Source organism: Falco peregrinus, chromosome Z, assembly GCF_023634155.1.
Source record: "Falco peregrinus isolate bFalPer1 chromosome Z, bFalPer1.pri, whole genome shotgun sequence".
In the NCBI taxonomy this organism is placed as follows: domain Eukaryota; kingdom Metazoa; phylum Chordata; class Aves; order Falconiformes; family Falconidae; genus Falco; species Falco peregrinus.
In genome coordinates this window covers 25,020,881-25,042,181 of record NC_073739.1, presented here as the reverse complement: position 1 = coordinate 25,042,181, position 21,301 = coordinate 25,020,881, and the positions used below count along the sequence as shown (strand labels likewise).

Genomic DNA, 21,301 nt, shown 5'->3' with positions numbered 1-21,301 from the left:
TTTGAGGAGAGATCCCTTTGTTGGAGAGTCCCCTTTTAATGAGTAATGACTGAAACACATGAAAAGACTCCTTCTGTTTACCACTAAGCATAACAACTCGGAGTATTTTTGTAATTCTGCAGGAGAAATGCTACCTGCTTTATTTCAGCTCATGGTGCTAGATGCAATTTATGAACTTCACCTTGGCTAGGATTGAAATGTGTACTCTCTGGTACCATTACTGAGACTTGCACACTGAGTCTTTCCTCCTTGATGTCTCTATTTCCAGAATAGTCTTGTTCATTTTTATTAGATACACAGCTGTGGTCTGAGGCATGACATGAGTTCAGTAGACCATAGGCTTTACTCAGAGTAGGATTTGAACACTGCCTATTTATCGGATTTGCATTTTTGTTCTTCTGTTGTTTAAATTGGCAGATACTTGTGGTGGTGTTTACTTAATGTGTGATAATTTCTTAACACTATGTTGGTTTGCTGTCTCCCTTAAAAGTAATGGGTATTTGTGTATTGTACATGTCTGATCTGAACAGAAATACTAATATATTTCCAGTAGTTATGACTTATGTATTATTTATAGAAATAAAAGCTTAATTTTAGATTGGCACCCTACGAAGATTACTCATTAAGCCTACATCAGATATGCTGCTAAAGTTGTGTGTTGCAGCTGTCACAAAGTTGTTCTATCATTTTATTTATTAACATGCAAGCTGATTCTGTTAGTAAACTGATGCAGGGATCTGTGAAAACCAAAACCAAACTTCACATCCTGACTGTGCTAGCTGTCAAACAGAAATACCTGATCAAATTTGGATCTAGTTGTACTACAAAACCTTTTCTGATTATGAAAGGATCAGTTTTATTCTTTAATACAGCTAATTTAAATGTGGGTTTGGGTAAGATCCTGTTGTGTCCAATCTGACTGAAGCTGTTCAGGTTTTAACTCCATGAAGCTTTGTTTTGCTGTGATAAAACAAATGCATCCCTTCACAATAAGATTTTCAGAACAGAATACAATCTCCAGTCCATATTTAATAATGCTATTTATTGAGGGAAGAAAAAGGCTTTATAGCCTGTCAGAGCACATAACGTGTAATGCTATTTTATGTCTCTTGACGTAGCATTTGCCAAGGTGGCATCGTTAAAGCCAGTCATTGAGTCAATTAGAGCCAGTCAATGAGACATAAGAGGGATCTTCATTACTGTATACCAGTTTTTGGGTGACAGTATAGAGGAGGCAGAATCCAACAAACATCACCTTAAACTGGTCAGAACAGTAATAATAGACTTACAGACAATGCATCTTGTCATGTAGTGGGTGGCTGGGGAGACTGGATTCTTCATGGGCCTCTAGGAACTTCCTTTGAGGTTAGGGGGAAACTTAGGGGTTCCCCCCCCAGCCTGAAGGAGTACTGTCTTCTGTAGGTTGGCATGGACCTCTGCCAAAGTTGGGTTGCTAGTCCCTGCCTCCAGGCTGCGAGTCTGCAGCTATGGACTATTTAGTTCTTGGTGTCTTGTGAACACAGGAAGGATTTACGGTTACTTGTGGATTTCAAGGTCATGCAATGTAGCGAGGATGTTCTTGTTCTCTGTTCGTTCCTTCCCCTTAGCAGCTGTTGGCTCTTCAGACTATAGTTGCTTCAGTACCTCTAATTGTTTTCCAGGGACCAGACTTTATTGGTCTTAAATGATGAAAATTTGGATTCCACCACTAGATTTGTCATTTCTTTAGCAGACATTACAGTGTGTATCTGTGACTAAAAAGCAACCAAATCTGAACTACAGCTTTTTGAATATATATTTAATGAGATCTGGAAAGATTATGTCATTCCTTCGGTTACTGAGTAATGCATTCTAATTAAAGTAATTTACCAGTATACGAAGCATCGTCGCTAACAGCATGCTGTATTCAGTTCATGCTATGTTTATAAATCCTGTATTTGGATATCTTTTGGGCTGCATAAGCCCCAGTTGGCACAGTACTCTGCCTTGTTGGCTGATGCACAGACTACTTGCTCCCATAGCTTCAGTTTTCTCTTTATGCAGCTGGTACATCATCTGAGTAGTTGCTTCAGTTGTCTATCCATGTCTTCTTCTTTGGATAAAAAATGCTGACCTTGAAAGAGATGCAGTCCTCCTTAGAAAATCTTCTTTTGAAGGGAACCTTTGCTTGAGTTGATGACAGGTGAAACTTTGTTTTCGTATTTCTAGCAGGCAAGCCCCAAACTGTCCATTTTATTGACTGCTTACCTTTGCTCTGTATTCCCTGTATTTTTCTGGAACATCTTTTGACTAGCCTCCATGGCAGCAATAATTCACCTGCTTGTAGCTCGTAACTGATTTTTCTCTTTGCTGCCTGCTGATTCCCTCTCTACAAACTGCCAGATGGATTTCCTGTATGAGGTCATCTTTCTTCAGGATTCTGATGCCATTGTAATCAGTGGGACCAGAGGAGATTTGCCTGTGCAGATCAGGAAAAAGGGATTGAAAAGGGGGATTCTTGTTCAATTTAGTCATCAATGACCTGGATGAAGGAGCTGATGCAAAACCGGGAGGAGCGGCTGATGCACCAGAGGCTGCGCTGCCATTCAGGGAGACCTGGTCAGGAGAGCTGGGGCAGAGGGACCTCATGGAGCTCAACAAAGGCAAGTGCAGGGTCCTGCCCCTGGGGAGGGACAGCCCCAGGCACCAGCACAGGCTGGGGTGACCTGCTGGAAGGCAGCTCTGCGGAGAAGGACCTGGGAGTGCTGGTGGGCAGCAAGGTGCCCGTGGGCCAGCAGTGTGCCCTGGTGGCCACGAAGGCCGGTGGGATCCTGGGGGGCATCAGGAGAAGCGTGGCCAGCAGGCCGAGGGAGGTGATCCTCCCCCTCTGCTCTGCCCTGGTGGGGCACATCTGGAGTGCTGTGCCCAGTGCTGGGCTCCCCAGTTCAGGAGAGACAGGGAACTACTGGAGAGGGCCCAGCGGAGGGCTACGAAGGTGATGAGGGGACTGGAGCATCTCCCTGATGAGGAGAGGCTGAGGGAGCTGGGCTGTTTGGCCTGGAGCAGAGCAGACTGAGAGGGGATCTTACCAATGCACACAAACACCTTAAGGGTGGGCGTCAGGGGGACGGGGCCAGGCTCTTTTCAGTGGTGCCCAGCGACAGGACAAGGGGCAACGGGCACAAACTGCAACATCTGAAATTCCTTCTGAAGTATAAAGAATAACAGAGTGCTGGAACAGGCTGCCCAGAGAGATTGTGGAGTCTCAATCTCCAGAGACATTGAAAAGCCAGCTGGATGTTATCCTGTGCTACCTGCTCCAGGTGAACCTGCTTTAGCAGGGGATTGGACTGGATGGTGTCCAGAGGTCTCTTCTAACCCTAACGATTCTATGATTCTGTGAAAACAGTTAATGGCTTATGACTTACTGAAATGTGGCTTTGCTTCCTATCTGGAATTTTAAAATAACCAGAACACAGGTATTTCCTCGTAATGAGAAAAGGGGAACTGTTTGTTTCTCGGTCTGTAGGTTATGTAAGTATACACAGAATTCTTGCAAACCTATGGCTGTTACTTTAAGTATGTGGTTAGTAAATATAATTTCCAGTTCCAGGTGGCTTTCTTTGGCACGTACACTGCTCTCCAGGGATTTACCAGCATGCTTGCAGTACCTGTGGGTGATCTTCATAATTTTCTTAATTTAGCTACTGACCATTGTAGAGACTATTAGGAATTGAGGGGTTTTGACCATTTTGTGCAACACCTTTTATGTTCAACAGTCTGGACCCTCACATAAAAATGCCTGAAAGTTGTATTTATATCTGCTTAATCTGCTGAGTTCATTGTGATGCACTGTGTGCATAGTTCAGTACTTCAGCCACCTGCACTGTAAAATTGTTCATGCCTCATGCAAAATGTAGTCTAGGAGTTCTTCACCTGTGGCTTTGTGTTATTAGCCCATGTAACTGTCTTTTACAAAATTTTACCTGTGTTAGAAGTGCCCTGTTTTGATGGCTCTCTTGAACATAGGTCAGCAGGGATGAATGACTCTACCTCTTTTATTAGGTCAGTGTTTGTAATGAAGTTCTGTTAGTCCTTAAGTAATATTGATCAGTTTGAAGAGTTAGATGTTAACTTATTTAAAAGTTAGCTATGTATTGGTCACCTAAGACTCTACCATTCAATTAAGGAAGTGCTATTATGGAATATTGTCATTTGTTAACAAGTGTCAAAACTACTGTCTGCCTTTGTACGTTTTGTGGAAAAATGAGTATGTAAGAACTCTGGAATTGTCTACACTAATGTCCATCTTCAATGGAGGAAAACTGATCTGTTGTTTTATCACAATTTAGTCAAATAGAGTTTAATTTTCTAAATAACAGTAATGCAGCAGAACATATGTATGTATTTAAAAGAAATAAATTTCTTCTGTTACCTTAGAAATAATTTTATTTCTAGCTCAGGTTTTGTTTTTTTAACTTGAAACAGGGGTGTCAAGGTCAATTTGTGTGTGTGTGTGCGCATGTATATAACCAGTTTTGAAACATATTCCACATTGAAGACCTCATTGTTTCAAATGACAGCTGTAGTGTTGGTCTTGATTGCAACTCTGTGGTAGCAGTTCTAGTGTTACTGTATTTCTCTGTTCTTCTGTAGAATTTGAGTCATACACACCTGAAACTATTTCAGCTGGATGTATACAGTAAAAAGTATATAAAGTAAAAATGTATTAAAGTGAAAATTTATAAAGTACAGAATAAAACTAGCCTCTTTGCATCAAAAATACAGATAAGAATTGTTAACTTTGAATAATTTGTTGATACACTTATATTTCTAGCTAATAATGTGTGTACTTTCCATCTGAAAAATTTTAATGTTTAGATGATGGAAATATAAAATTTCCTCATGGTCAATTTGCTTTGCATGTTTTGTGATCTCTTAAAATTTTTTCTCTATCATATTTTGAGCTATGTTGTTTTTAAATTTATAGTAATAGTCTTGAAATTTTAAGTCACATTCATGAAATCTCACTGATTCACTGATTGCTTATTCTGATGTTGTTAGTATGTGTAACTGCCAAACCATAAACGCTGGTTTGTAGACTAAAAATTGTATTTGGCTTAGGAAGATGAAAATGTTTGGAAACAAGGAGAGTATTTGAAGTAATGTAATACATTCCGATTCATTTGTATACTTCTGCCTCTCATTTGTTTTTGGCTGTGGTTCAGTTTTGGTCACTTCCTGCCTGTAACAGTGGCAGTAGTTCATTCACTGCTCTTTGGCTTGTTGTGATTCTTAATTTTCTCAAGCAGCCGCAATGCCTTAACGTTGAGCAAGATGTCCTGGCAAACGGTGAGTTTGACTGGCAGCTAGTTCATCATCGTATATTTTTGGATGGGAGCTGCCAGAGGATGTGAGAAGATGTAGGTTTTCTTGCTTTTGCGAACATGAGGTATTGCAGTACAGCTAGAAGCACTCGGTTATGTCTGGTTTATGTTCTCTCATTGCAACCTCATAAGCATATGCAGAATTACAGCAAGAGAGCCCTTTTGTGTATGTTCAGGGATCTCTTACTGTGATGTGGCAATGACAACCAAGGAGAAGAAGGATCATGTTATGACCAGATACTTCCCTTTCAGCTATAGCAGGTGCTGTACAAACTGAAATTTGATCAGTTTTGATTACTTGAAACTATTAAAGTGATAGTGTAAGAATTAGTAAAGTATTTGTACATTAATAACAAAATTATTGATTAGTAACTATTCTTGAAATCAGTTAAAACAATTAATATCTGAACATTTACAAACCAGCTTGGGGCTTTTGTGGGACAGAAGTCTTAATTTTCCCTGTTACATGTTTCCCCAGTTACGTAAGGTAATGGCATTTAAACTTTTTTATTAACTCTAAATTTGGCTCTAAGCTTTCAGAGGTCTGAGTAAGTTTGTTAAATTTCCTTTACTGAAATCAATTCTCCATTATTTGGCATCATTGTGCAATCAGTGGATGGAGGTGTATTGGGATTTAGTGGTGTACAGATACATTCACTAAGCAAAGTGGGAGTTCCTTACTGAATTTCAGGGGCCTCTCTATCTGCCTTGCAAAAGCCTTTGTCTGGCTAGTTTTTCCTCCAACAAAACCGGCTATTGGATAGGATCTCAGTGCTTCAGGTTAGGTGCCATACGTTTTCTTAGTTAGGTGCAGTCATCTTCTCTAGAGCACAGTTGACATTCTTGATGATAATTAGGTGAAATCAAATTCCCATCTTTTTAAAAAATAAAAGGGCTGTTTAGTATATAATAATTAAAATGTGCCATGTCTCTGGAAACATTATTGCTAGCCCCCATTAAGAGGTACTCTACTTCCTTAAAGACCTCTTAATACATATTTGTGTGTTTGGCAGATTTGACCAATAATGTCAAAGATTAAGGTGACATTTCCTTGACAGTTTATATGTAGCTTGAGAAATTGGTCCTCTGAAACTAATTAAACAGAAAACATAGTGCAGACAACCTAACTGTACATCCTGTTCTGATAGTCATTCAAAAAGAAAGAAAAGGGTCAATCACAGTATTCATGCCCCTGGTTTAGAATCAACTTATTTATACAGAATGGTTACTGACATCTGAGGCTTTACTAAGTAAAATCTGCCAAAGGCTTTCAGGTTTTTGTCTCCAAATAATGCTCTTATTGTTGTTTCTGTAAACAAATAAAAAATTACTGTCTGGCCTGTGTTGCACCTTCATGATTCTGGTATGTAAGTAATCATAGGCATATAAATAATCACAAGAGCAGAAATAAATTATGCACATTATTTCTAACAGTTGGGCTTTTTTAATATTAGTATCATATTGTGTAATTGCATTCCTGCAGACCAGGTTGTAGTAACAGTGCTTGATTTCACATATACCAGTAGCGAACCCTGACTTGCCACTCAAAATAAGGTATAAGTTCTGAAGATATCGGGTCACTATTTACTTAGTGATCAACACCAAAAAATACACTAGAAATTTTCAGAAAAGGAACAGACAATAGAGAGGAAAACATTAATCACTGTTATGATGTAAATTGTAAATCATAAATTGATGTGCACCTGCTTCCCAAATGCCATAGGACTGCAGGATAATTTAAATTGGAAGAGATCTCAGGGAGGCCATCTGGTCCCACTTCTTGCTTGGAGAAGGGTCATCTTTGATACTATATCAGGCTGCACAACGCCTTGTTGCAGTTGAGGTTCTAGCAGCACCAGTGATGGAAATCTCTCTTGGCAGCCTGTTTCAATATTTGATAAACATCCTCATTGTGATTTTTTTTTTTCAGTATCTAACTGTAATTATTCTTGATGGAAATTGGCTGTTGCTGCTTGTCCTTTGCTGTGTACCACTGAGAAGAGTCTGGCTCCACATAACCACTTTTATTTTCAGCTCCCTGAATTACAAAATTGATGTAGGAGAATTCAGAAAGGCAAAATAATGCTCAGATACGTGGAAGAGCTTCTGTAAAATTAGTGAATAAGTAGGTTGGGCTTTTTAGACTTGAAAAAGCAGACTGAGTGGGAATGTGATGAAGATATATGTAATGCCTTGGATATTGGGTGGTGTGGAGAAAGTAAATAGGAAATAATGGTTGTTCACTGTCTTCAGAAGCAAGAAGTAGGGGCCATAAAATAACCACAACAGACAGATGATTCAAAGCAAGCAGACAAATGTGTTCTTCAAAAACATGTAATTATGTTTTGCAACTGGTTGCTACAGCAATGGATTGTACTAGTTTTTATAGATTCAGGAAGCAGCTAAAAAAATATGTGGAAGGAAAATCCTTCCATGACTGCTGCATGTAGAAATATCATATCTTAGACTAAGGCAGGTCTTATACAGCAGATCTTATACACCAGATCTTCAGAGGACAAAGATACTCTCTGAAGAATTATCTTTCTCCCTTTCTTACAGGCCATTAGGCCACTGGCATGGCCTGGGTTATATCTTTGGTCTGAGAAAATATAGCTATTCTTAAATTTCACACCAGTAAGTCTTGTTTTTCAGGCTACCCTCTGCCATTCAGAAGGTGGAACATTAATTTACATCCACTGTAGTGTTTTACCATTTGTGTACGTCAATTATGCATCATTTCTGCTGCTTTGGAAGGTGTTACTTGTGTTTAAAACAGAAAATGTTATCTTACCAAAATGATTTTTAAATAGCTGTTTTGTTCAGTTGGTTTCGCTGTGTACTTAAGATATTTTTATTAACTTTGGCTGTTTTGATTTTAATAACTATGTTACATCTTCATGGCTCTGCACAGTGCTGCTTCCAATTATAGGTAATCTACAATAGCAAACTAAGAAAATGCATATTATAATTCGTGAGAATGTCCTCTGAACATAGATGATTTACTGAGCGCAAGTAATCAGCTCATATTCAGCCAGCAACTCATTCTGTGTGTGAGTGCCATGTTAACAGTTTTAAATACCCTCTTTTGTTTGGTAAAAATAGTACATTTATCTTGTTTTCTACGTGTGGTCTTTCTGAAATACCCAGGTCTGTCATGGATCAGGAGGGGAGAAAAAAAAAAAAAAGCCTTTTGAGGTATGTCATTAGTCTTACTTCTGAAATCAAATCATAGACTTCATGGACATCCAGCATGTTCTGCTGTATGTTCAGGTTTTGATATATGTCAGCATTTACATCTCCTTTAATATGTGCTAAAACCTGTAAAACGGACATACAGATGCTTTGTGGTTATTATATCCACTCATCAATAGCCAGGCCAGAGTTACTATCATAGTCATAGTCTTTAAGTTTATTGTGCTTTTTGAGTCCTCTCCTAAACAACTTTTAATCTCCAGTGCTAGAGTGACCAATGCAGAGGATCATTTTCAGAAAATTAATTTTTCTGAAGTGTCTTTGAAGAATTTTTGCTTATAAACTCTGTTCTCATGCCAGACATCTATAGCCTTCTAAAAGCAAAAATTTTCTTTGTTCTCCCCATTATCTAAATTTGAGGCCTTAAGTTGAGTGTTGTTATGGCACCTTTTTCATCAGGGAAATGGTATTTTCAAACTAGAAATGAAGCTAGCATTCACTTGACGAAAAGGAGAGCATCTTAACTACTCTGGCCGATACTGTCTGGTATGTCTTTGTTATCTGTAAGTTCATTGAACATATCATTTGCAGTAACTCCCAGGAATTCCTCCCTTCTGGTTTTATCTTAGAGCTCTTGTACCGTACTGAAGTTGTTTTCATCAAAATCTCTGAGGATTCTCAGAATACTCAGAAACAGTACTATCATGCTTATCTTATAGGTATTACTGTTTATGTTCGTCTAATTAAAATTTCCTTTTATTCTGAAAGTTTTTTCTCTTTCAGTTGAAAAGTCCTCATCTTATTTCCTCTAAATTTCCTGTGAAGGTTCTTTAATTTTATGTGCAAGCCCCAATTCAACTTCTCTACCCATGCTTATGGTTTGTATCTGATTCATTAGGTGGTCAAGTATTGGCCTATTTATACCACCTATAGGTACATGTCTGGGTAGTGTTTTTAGCAGTATTCAGTATATGCTGTATTGTCCATTCTCCCTCTTATTGGTAATCTTCCACCTTTTGATCAGTAGAGTTGGTGTTACTATTTGCCTGTTCCTCAGAAGCATTAGTTGTGCTTTATCTGTATCTTGGATCTCTCTTCAGCTTCTTATCTCCTTGCTTTTCTAAAAGGAGTATATATTATTTTTCTTTTGTAATAACATTTAAGATACATTTTTCTGCATTTATACAGCTAAAATGCTTTTCTGGGCTTTTACATTATGCAGTTCAATTTGAACAAAATATTTTGCCCTGTTGCTTTGTTTTTGCTTACATTCATTCAAAAGACCATTGTGAATATGATTCGTATGGCTTGTCATTTTGATTTTTTCACACTTCTGGGTGTATTGTGTTTTTTCATGCACTCTTAAGATCTGCCGTGATTTTGCCCAGTGATAGAACTCTTATGTATGTCTGGCAAAAGGAGTATTTTTGTCCACAAGACCATAACAGTTGTAGTGCATGACCAAAGAGGATAAATTCTAATGGAAAATCCACTAAAATAGACAGGACCTCATGTTGCACAAGATCCCCCAGTGTGAACACACAAAACAGAAGCTCGGCTCTCTAGTATATATAAAGACGCACCTGAGGAAATCCTCAAGCAAAATAGGGAGCGCTTCACGTGCATTTTTCAACTGGCCTGAATCATGCACTGCTTTTTGGCTTCTTATGCTTTAATTTTTTCCCTCTGCATCTTGTCAGAAGAGAAAAATGGAAGAGGGCCAGAGTGGTTGTTTTCTGCTGAGACATTTCTTGAAAAGAGCTGAGGTAATTGTTTTGACTATTAAGAAGGAAAAAGAGAAGTGAAACCAGAGTGGCTGAGTGAGGTGTATACAACTGGGAAGAGGGTTTTGGCATTCCTTGTTTTGTAGCAGAAGAATTGTAACACTGCTGTGTCAAAACCCAGTTGCTAGCAGAGTATGACAGAACACTCTTAACCTGATTGTTACAAGCGGTTGCTGTCAATCAGTTTCTCAATAAGAGTTATTTGTCTTAGTAAATCCTTTCTATATTGTTTGGAAATAAAAGCAGTAGTGCTTTGCATGATATGCCAAAGAGGAGGATGATAAAAAAGTCCCACCCATAAAACAGCTGTTTGTGTTCTGTGTAGAAGTTCATCAGTCTTGCACCATTCCAGGATAAGCAATTTGATTTTCAACAGTTTTTCTAGGGGTACTTGTCCACTGGATAGAAAATTCATGACTTGCCAGTTCCAGGGCTGGTGGAGATTAATTTTAATTTATTCTGGACAGTGATTAGAAATATGACTAGTCCTAAAAGGATAGTATCAGTCAATGCACTTTTAATAATTCCTTTCATGATGTGTTCTCATGCCACAGGTACATTTAAACACAGTCAAAGAAACAGATCAAAATTGTTCTCTAATGACAGTATATATTTTCATACATATCTAGCTTCTTATGGTAAATGGTAATTTCTTCTGCAGTAATTCTGTCATTGCATAAAATACTATGGCACACAGATTAGTTCTCTTTTGAATGCATTCGGTATAGTATGAAATAAAGGAAGTGACAAATTATACTACTATTTTGCTAGTATCTCTGAAAGTAATTCATTTAAACCAAAATGAAACTGAATCAGCCAATACATATTAGTAGCTGCATCGTGTATGCTAGCAGGCATATTACTCCAGAATGCTCTCTACAGCATCCATGATGCAGAACTCCTAATTCTTTTCCAGTGTCCTTCTCAAGTGTGTTAGTCAAATAGTAACATGTCTTACAAGTTTTGTCTGAAGCGTATTGTGGTGACTACATAGCCAGCATGGTTGTGCTTGTTGGTCAGAAGTCTGATATTTGTTGGAATGAGTGTGGTGGGGATTTATAATGAACTTTTCTTCCTGAGGACACAGAGTCAGTTCTGCTCTCTGTTAGCCTCCTTCTGAAACTTTAAATAACCTAAATCCTGAGATAATCCTTTCATCTACTGAATCCTTTGCTAAGAGATTCAAAATTTAATGTGGCTAGGGTGGAGATTATTGAAAAATAGCTCTGATGTGTATTTCTTTTTATTTTGGAAAGCAGGCTTCAATTAACACCATGACTTATTAAGTAATAAGACTGTACACAGACACACATATATATGTATAAAAATGTAGATGGGCCAAGCTGGTTTCTATTCTTACACTAGTTTAGGAAAAAAAATAGACCTAATATATAAGAAAAAAGCTCTTCACAGTGGTGAATACATACTCTCAGTGAAAACTGGTTTCCTGCAAGATCTAATGGGTCCTTCTAAGGTGAAACACAGCTGGGCAATGACAAAAAAAACCCCAACAAAACAGTAAAAAACCAACTTCGCTGCTATTCAGTTTTATTCAGGTTGCCCTAAAAATACTTACAAGTAAAACTCGTTACAGGCTACAGTTGTGTTTGTCATGTGGTTGATAATGCCTGTTGTGCAGACAAATTATGAGTCTTCATTGCTGTAAGCTATAGAGTCATTTCAGTATGTCAGGGGGAAGGTGCTGTGAAAATACTGAACAGTGCTTGTAAATGCATTGCAGTTTGAGTAGGGCATGTGCTACATTTTGAACAAAGCCAAAGTTTATCTGTTACATCTGCATTTTAATGCTTATTCTATATAATGCAGCTATTAACCTTTATATATCATTCAGTGGTGCCTATCAGAGTCCTCTGGTGTCCCCATCCATGAGTCTTCCTGGTATTTTGAGTCAAAAAAACCCCTCTCTTGTTAAAAACGTTTTTTGATAAGGAGCAACTAGTGACTGTAGAACCTTACTTGTAGTTTGATGTTGTCATTAAATAAGTGTGCTAGTAATGTAAACCAGAAAGAAAACTTCTGAATTTGTTTAGAGGAAGTGTAGTGGAATTCATGCGTCTTTTGGTCATTTATTTTTTCCTGTCATAGAAGTATACATTTAGTTGCAGGTAAACCTCATGGATCATTTCTGAAGAGATGAGTGAAATGAGCAGATTATTCCACACCCAGCATGCAAGCAAAATTAGACTCTGTACCCCCCTATTGCTAATGAGATTTTTTTTTGTTGTTTGTTGGTTTGGTTTGGTTTTGTCCCGCCAGTTCAATTCATCAGTATTATAAAAACAAAGATCAGGACTCAGCACAGAGTTTTTTATTACAAGACAATTAGTTGGCATACAATATTACTTGAGTCTGGTAAAAGGAATGAAAATATATTGATGGGTAAGTGGGCACATAGTTAATGAGTATTTCAGTGAGTAATACATTCCTTATTAGTGTTTTGACTGTTTGACTGGTTTTTGCACTTTTTTTTCACAGCATACAAATTATTGCACATCACAGAATTTTGCTACCAAAAAAATACATTTATTTTACTACATCCTGTAAACTAAACTATTTTGGAGTATTTTCAAACACTGGTATTATATTCTGTATACAGAATGAATAGATTTTGTTGCTTATTCAAAAGTCCTAGACTAAACGAAGCTGCATTTATTACATTATCAGATTTTCAGTTTTTCAGTCAAGGGTGTATTTCCAAAACTTGGAAGTGTTTTTCCTTTGTAACACTAGCAAACAGTTGTAGTCTGTCTCCATTATCATTTTCTTACAGTTTAGGTAACCTATAGCTAGTTAGAATGAGGTTGTTAATATCTGGTCTCTTCTTCAGGTTTAATTACATTGCAAATACTCATTAAAATATATTGGCTGTTTTGGAGGGTGTCTTATGAACAATAACTGTCAGTGTGTAAAATAGATTTTTGTACTTTTCTGAAAGATTCTCTGATACTGATTTGGAGAGCTGATTAAGAAATACACAGTCTTTGGACTAAATAAAGTTACAGGGACTTGGAATTAACAAAGAAATACACAGTCTTTGGACTAAATCACGTTATAGGCACTTGGAATTTACATTGAGTTATGCTGAACAAGAGTCACTTAAAGGCTGTTTCAGTATTCGATTAGAGCTCTCTTCTTACAGAATCTAAAAACTAGGCAGTGGCTGCGCCTGTGGTTTGCAGTTGTGCCAGAAACCAAATGGTTCCTGTAACTTGCATTGATTGGTACTAATACTTACAAGTAGTGTATCGTTAGAGAAGAACATGTTAATAAAAGGAAAAAACCCACCCCATATATTAAGGATGATGTACATACGTATTTTTGTTTTACTGTGTGGGCTTTTTATCTTTATATGGTTTCAAATCCATGTCCTTCTAAAACAATAGGTATTTCAGGAGAACTGAAAGTTATGTCCTTTGTTTTTAGGGTACAAAAGGGTTTATGTACTATTTATACTTAACAATAGTGATACTTAAAATAATTGCACAAAATATTTAAGGAATTACAGAATTTGTCAGCAGTTTAATTTATGTGACTTAGCTTAATCCCACTGATGTTGACACTTACTAGTATGTATCAGTAGAGGCTCAGTCCTGATCTTTTATTTAAATAAAATCTATATCTATATTCCACATTCTCTAATAATTCAGTTATCGTACCACTTTGCTTGCTTTCACTGGAGATGCCACTTTTTTCTCCTAGGACAAGAAGGACAAAGTCTCAAGATTTGACACTATACGTCATTCCATAGCTGGAATTATAAGGTCTCCAAAATCCATGTTGGGGTCGTCATCGGTAAGTAGTATAAATAACACAGTGTTGTACTACATTTTGTTATTTTTACAGTTTAAGTAGGATCGTTTTTTCTGAAGCATCATGCATTTCCATCAACATAGACAAAAATTACATTAAAATAATGTTACAAAACCACTTTTCTGATTGATCAGCAGACATGATAACATCGTGGCTCATTTTTAATTTTTCATTCCAAACTGTGTTACTATTAGGAAACTTCTGTGGAAATTGATGTAAACCTGGGTGCAGGTACATGCTAAGTAGTATTGCTGAAGCCTTGGAATATGTTTGGGAGAACTAAGATTGGAATTGGGTCATTTGAGGCAGACGGTAAAAGCTGGGTCACCCATGTACTCTTGATAATGTATCAATTAAATAAGCTTCAAAGTCAAAATTTATAGTCCAATAAATTTTTAGTTTTGCTTTGCGTTCTGATTTAGCACTTTATTCTGTGTTAGAAAAACTAACCGTGCATATACATCTTAAACTTGTTTCACAGATTAGTAGTTGGCTGTTAATGTGGTCAGCTGCTCAGCTTTTGCCTGGTGACAATTATATAACCGTGCTTATTACTAAATGTATAAACTGATACTTGTTACCCGTCAACAAAGTATACGAAGTGATTATTGCAGATGTTTTATGAAATAATAGCAATAACATACATGCATACATAAATAAAAAAATATATTTTTTTAAGTACACCAATACAAAAAGGGATCTCAGAGCAGAGTAGGAAAATGATCAGTATTGATCCTCTGAAAATGAAACGTTAACTACCTATTTTCATATTATGTATTTTAAGTATATTGAAACTTTGAAAGTTGAGGCTGTCCTGGATTAAATGTGGTGCTATTCTGAAAATACCATTTCGTATTTAATTGGCAAGAAAAGCTGAATTTTGTGTGTAATTACAGAAAACAGATTTTTTTTTCTATGTCATTTGAAGAAAGTTGTCTAGAAACCATGTACTTCCAAAAGCAACCAGTTTAACTGTTACTTACATGTTGGCACTTAAATGATTCACCTGCTCTCGGAATGGGAAGGCAGAAGCTAATACAGGGAAGAAGTATAGCTGGAAGAGAAAACAGCAAGGCTGGGGATTCAGGTGGCTTCTCTTGGACAAAATGTAAGCCAGTTTTCTATAATACCAAGAGACCTGCATTTAATCAAATGAGGAGAGGAAACACAAGGAAAACTTTCTTGTAAGACGGTGCTATGAATGAACCGAATGAGGAGTCTGAATGCATTGCATCATGAATGCCAGCTTCTGCTCTTCTGCCTGGTTTTTTTTGTTTGTTTTGTTTAGTTTTTTTGCCACTGAGGAATTTGAGCTTGGCACAGAAATCTGTTACTGTTTATAGGATAACTTTTTTTATTGTTTATAGGCTAATAGGTGGAATGAATATTGGTTTCATAGGGTATATTAACATGTGGGAATGAGCCAGGTACACTGAGGGTAAAGACAGGTTATTCCATAGGGAATTGTCTCAAATTATCAACCTAAATTTATTGCTTTACTTCCTCTCTCGTGTCTGTGCCCCTCTTTTACACTGAAAGAAAAATACCTTGACAAAATGTTTTGTTTGCTTAAAGTGGAAAATAAGGAAGTACACAAAGTAAAATATCATTTCCATTACAATTTTCTTTTCATTGACCACCTAAGTACAGGAAAAGTATTTCATTTTTTGAAGTTAGAAATAATACGCTGCTCTTTGCTCCATTTTTCTCTTGAATAAGGCCAGCAGCTGGGGACTACATTGTTTTACTGCTGAAGAAAAACTGCTGAAGAAAAATAGGGAGAGGGGGGCTCAGAGTAAGTAGAGGACAGTACTAGGTCCATGAGGAGCATGATGAAGTATATGATGGCATTTCCTTCCTCACAGAAGGAAAAGTGTGATGAAGTATGTAAAGTCACACACCCTGCAACACACAGACACCCCCAATAACCCATGAGCGAAATAAGTCTATAAAGGGAAACTTGAAGGAAGAAAAGGCAAGTGAAAGGAAAGGTTGAGAGGGAGAGTAGAAATCTAGCAATGTGAATTCCTTTCCTTTTGTATGGTTTTGTTAATTATTTATTTTATTCTTGGCTTGCAGTCAAATCAACAACAAAAATCTTAGTATTTATTCATTTAAGCTGTTGAAAGTGCTTCTGTAGTTGTATACATATAAATGAGCAAGAGATCTTATTCCATACATGAAATTGTAAAACGCAGAGGCCTAGAATGCAAGTCTGTGCTTTCAGGTATCCAATTAGTTATGTTAAGTTGCTTGATGATATTTAAACTCAGTAGAGGTTAAGGAAACAAGTTGTGAATTTAATTTTGTGTGGGTGGCTTTTTTCCCTCTATCTTCCTTAAAGACGAACCTTTCTTGTATTCAAACCATTTAATTCTAACTATACAATTCAGTAGAAACGTTAGCACTAAGTGGTGTAAACTGAGTTGAAATCAATATTAAAATGATTACATATCTTGCATTTGTACTGTTTCATTGTGGGCTTTCAGCTATGTTTTCTTTCATAGCCAGTCAGGGTGAATATTGTATCATACAGAAAATATGTTCCAGTTAGAAGACTTGTTCATAGAAACAATGCTGTTTTATTTACACTCACAACATGTATAATTACTGTTTGTTTCATCAGAGAAACCACCTTGATTATGATTGCCTCATAGTATATGACAAAAACTAAAGGTAGTGTAAGGTAGGAGACAATCAGCAGAGGATACTTTGTGGAAATTTCACTGTTTTCTTGTAAAGTAATAAATAATAGTTTAATGATATTTAAAAGCAGGGGGAAGCTTGATGTTAGTGTCATAAACAACGCCATAGTTAGGCATGTCTAAAATGCTTTGTTCTTGTCTTTCTCTGTCATAAAGGGTTTTAAGATGTTTTAATCTGCAAAGTGATCATGATTGTCTGAACAGTGACTCAAACTTGACCCAGTCTAAACATAGGCAGGTGTTATTATCTGGTGGCTTCCTCTTAAGTGAGCTAAATGAGTTGCCAGTCAGATTTTTAAATTTTTTTAACCTTCCTTTGTGAAAACCATGAACTATTTTATTGACCCTGAACTGGCCTTTTATCCTTAGAAACACTTCATCTCAAGTAAAAATGTGTTTTTCTGGCAAAGGCTTTGCTACTCTGAACCCCTTAACATTTCTTGATAACATAGTTTTCTGGGTTTTCTGACAAGCCATACTTGGCATCTTTGAACAACGAATGTCCAAATAAGTAACATTATCTAACATTTTGAAAGCTAGTTTTTTCTTTTAGAAATTTCTGAAAGAGAATGACACAGCATCATTTAACAGTGGTAGACAGCTCTGATCTAAGATCTATTTAACTGTTGATAGGATTGAAATAAATGACTGCCTGCCTGGCTAAACAATATCTTGGGCTTTTAGTAGTTCACTATGCTGATAAACACAGTTCCTTGAGGTACATCTTTTGCTCCTAAAAACTCTGACTGTGCACTTTATGTTCAGGCTGTTGTTATTTCTTAAATAGCCCTTCCTGGCTCTGAATCTGTAATAGAGCAAAATCTGTAATAGAGCATACTCACTCTTTCTAGTGATGAGTCTGTTGGTTACAGTGCTGGCCTAAAATCTCATGTCTGAAATTATCCTTCATGCAGGCCCAGGGCTCTAGATCCCAGTGCTGATGTCTGAGAATATGAGCTCTGTCAGGCTCTTAAATAAGTTCTCCAGTTTCCCATCAGGATCCTTGACTAAACTAGACCTTTCGAGGTATAACTTAGAAAGGCAGCCAGGAATCCACAGAGAAAAGCATTTTTTTTATACCGGAAATGTTACTATGAAAGTGCTGAAGAATTACAGATATTTGGAAACAAGAAGTTTGAGTAGATGCCCTTTCTTGGATCTACTCATTCAGACTCTGAGAGTCTGAGATTATTCCTAGTGTTTTTTGGCTAGCTAAGTCATCTTAACCTAAATGTTTCCCCAGGAAGACCATAAATGTGTGGATAGGCTCCACCATGTCCGTAGCTGCACCACATCAAATTTTTCCCTTGCATGCACCAGTGGAGCGTTTCCTGTTCTCTTTCCCCATCTGCCTAGGGGAAATATGGTATCGTCATTGATGATACAAAGAAAAACTTGGTTTTTTATCAGGGCAGAGCAGTAGGAGAGGTTAATTCAGAATCATATGCTATGCTTTGTCTGTATCTGTTTGATCATGCTTAATTGAGGTGTGGGTCTTTGGCTGTTACCTAAATGCAGTTCAGCAGGCTTGCCTGGGACACATCCACATATCTGTTTAACTCATGATTGGATAAACCCTACGTTGTTTTGTTCAGAGCTTTACCACTCTGGCGGTGAGAATTTCTGTGAGCTGTGGTATTAACATGATACACAGCTTAAGTAAGATCTGTCTAGCTATACAAGTACATCTGAAGAGGTCATTGAACAAAGTATGAAGTTTTCCTTGGTGTTTGCTTAAACAATGTAAGCTTGTTAAATATGTGAGATTATAGCTTAAAACTCATTAGCTTCCAGTTATAGCCAATGAAAAGAATTTCTTAAAATCTTTGTGCCTTCATAAACTCTATGCTAAAGTTCATAAGCACCATACACCCAGGTGTATATTCTGTGCTACAGTGTAAATGCTAGGAAGAATGTCTTATAGAGCTAGTAATTGGTTTGCGATTGGTAATTGGTAGATTGTATAATCGGTAAAATTTGGTAATTGGCAATTCGTAAAACCTGTGAAAAGAATTTATCCATTTGAAATACTTTATATAAATCAATATCTTAAGTTTTTATGTCTGAGAAGTTTCTGTCTGGATAAAGAAATGGTTCATTTTGAATTGCTGTTAATACCACGTTAGAATGCATAAGAAGGAGTTGGTTGGTATGGCTTAGGAGAAGTAGCAGGCTAATTGAAAAATATTACATGGTTTATGGACATTTCCATAAGCTGCTTTTTATATATTAGGTTTTTAGGTAATAGAAAAGGTGATCAGTATGTCTTCTGTGTGAATATAAAAGCTTTGATTTTGTTTGTTAATAGGAATACATAATTTAGCTAGAGAAACAGAAATTATTGTTATCATGCTTTTCATGTAAAAGTGAACTCTAAAAATGTACTGTTATAGTAACATTTTTCTTCAATATTTTTCCCAAGTTCTTTGATGTAATTTCAACCACTGAGAAACCATTGGCTGAGCAAGACTGGTATCATGGTGCAATTCCAAGAATAGAAGCCCAGGAGCTGTTAAAACAGCAAGGAGACTTCTTGGTGCGAGAGAGCCACGGGAAACCTGGTGAATATGTCCTTTCTGTGTTTTCAGATGGACAACGGAGACACTTTATCATACAATATGCTGATGTACGTCTCTGATACAGTACTGAATATTCAAAGTTAGGAAGCTTATAATTCCAGCTAAACAATTTAGGGTCTACATAATTTACTATGGCAAAAGGCTTTTGCCTTTATATGAAAATAGGAAAGCTGTTGGAATTATTTCCATCAGTGTGGAAATCGGGGAAAAGATCATTTTGAGAAACAAAGGAACAGTATGAAGTATGAAGTTATTCAACATATTTTATCTTATATTTAAAAACCAAGATATTTTTGTAAATGCTTTGAAACCCAGAACTTGTTACTACTAATTTATGCATGTAGCTGTATTTATTTTTAAACCCATTTTCATAGTTGGTGCTAAGTAGGCTACTTCTAATTCAAATGTAAAGATTCCTTCTGAAAAATGGAAACATTCACAGAGAAGAAAATAATCTGTGTTGGTCTCTATACAGTTGGGAATTGAAGTCCCTGCTGCCCTAGAGATGCATATGTTCTTTTTAGCCCTATGGATATTGTTTTGTTCAATACAACACAAGTGCTTGTGGATGTTGCACGCATATATGATTCTGAGGACCAGAACTGATCCCCTTGTTCTAACTTAGGAAAAATCGGTCATGCCTTTATCCAATGTATTTCTTTTTATTCTTCTTAATGTATTACTTGGGGTTTCAAATGTATGTATTTTTGGTTTTACCTTTCAGAATTTTAAACTCATTCAAAATATAACAGTTCTCATAACAATACTAGAAATTCTTCTTGAAGTATGACATTAGCAGCAAATCATTCTCAGTTTTGATTGAGTGATGCTGCCAAAATGTATTTCAGTCTCCTATAATAAAATCTCCCACATACAAAAAAAATGCATAAACCTAATCGCCTATGAGTGTTTACACTGACGAAATTCCCTTGCCTAAAACTCCAGCTAATGCAGGATGCCTGCGGGAAGTCAATATTGTGTACGTGGTCTATTTCTTTTTAATTGGAGGCAGTGATATTTTGCAAGCTTCATAGAAGTTGGAAGGCTTCTGTAGGATCGATGACTATGGACACTTGTCCAGCTGGAATTTTCATTGATTTTCACCTAGAGTTTTCCTTGTAGAAGTGAACCTTTACACAAAGTCAGTGTTTATTTTATTTTGATTTTATGACCTTGAACTATTTTGATGTGTCAGAGTGCTGAATGAGAAAATAAGAGCAATAAAATCACCTGTGCCTAGACACAAGATGCTTGGAGTTCTCTGATCCTGATCCAGCAGAAATAAATGCACGTTGTATACTTGGTGTGCCTGAAACAATTTTGTGTATATCATTGTATGTGGCAAGTAGATATAAAAAAAATGTAGATTGGACTTTCAAGTGAGTTAAAATAGAGGGTTGGGGTTTTTTTTAAGTATTACTTTGAGGCTTACCTGTAAGCCGAGTCTTTTTTATATTGTTTTTTCCACACGCAAAGAAAAGAAAAAAGAAAAAAAAGAAAAAAGAAAAAAAAAATCTAGCAAGCTATCTTTCTTTCCATATTTTCACTACTATCTCTTAGGAATTACATTTGAAATGTAAGACTGATACTGTTTAATATTGCAGAGCTTGGACAGTCCAAACATCATCAGCTCACTAGATCTGTCTGATTGTAATAGGGCATTATGTTCATCTGCTCTTGGGATTCATTTGTGGCAGATTTTCTTGACAATCATGGAAGTTAAAATTTTTTCTTAAAGAAATGCAGGCTTCCTTATGCACTCGTATAGGGGTGAATTTTCTGCATTTGTTGTGGAAAAAGTGTCAATTGTGAAAAGAAGAAAAGCTTATTAAGCTTTTAGAAGG

At 36.7% G+C, this 21,301-nt stretch overlaps 1 protein-coding gene across 6 annotated transcripts in view; it reads left to right on the top strand.

Annotated features, from left to right (window-relative positions):
- Positions 1-21,301, top strand: part of FER (FER tyrosine kinase) — a 192,868-nt gene that overhangs the window by 69,377 nt on the left and 102,190 nt on the right. For 5 of the 6 annotated variants that reach the window (XM_055790584.1, XM_055790586.1, XM_055790585.1 and 2 more), the window contains 2 exons: positions 14,063-14,155; positions 19,301-19,504. In XM_055790584.1, the coding sequence (XP_055646559.1) occupies positions 14,063-14,155; positions 19,301-19,504 (297 nt within the window). The remainder of the gene's footprint in view (positions 1-14,062; positions 14,156-19,300; positions 19,505-21,301) is intronic. The other variant, XR_008744744.1, reaches the window with a different exon arrangement.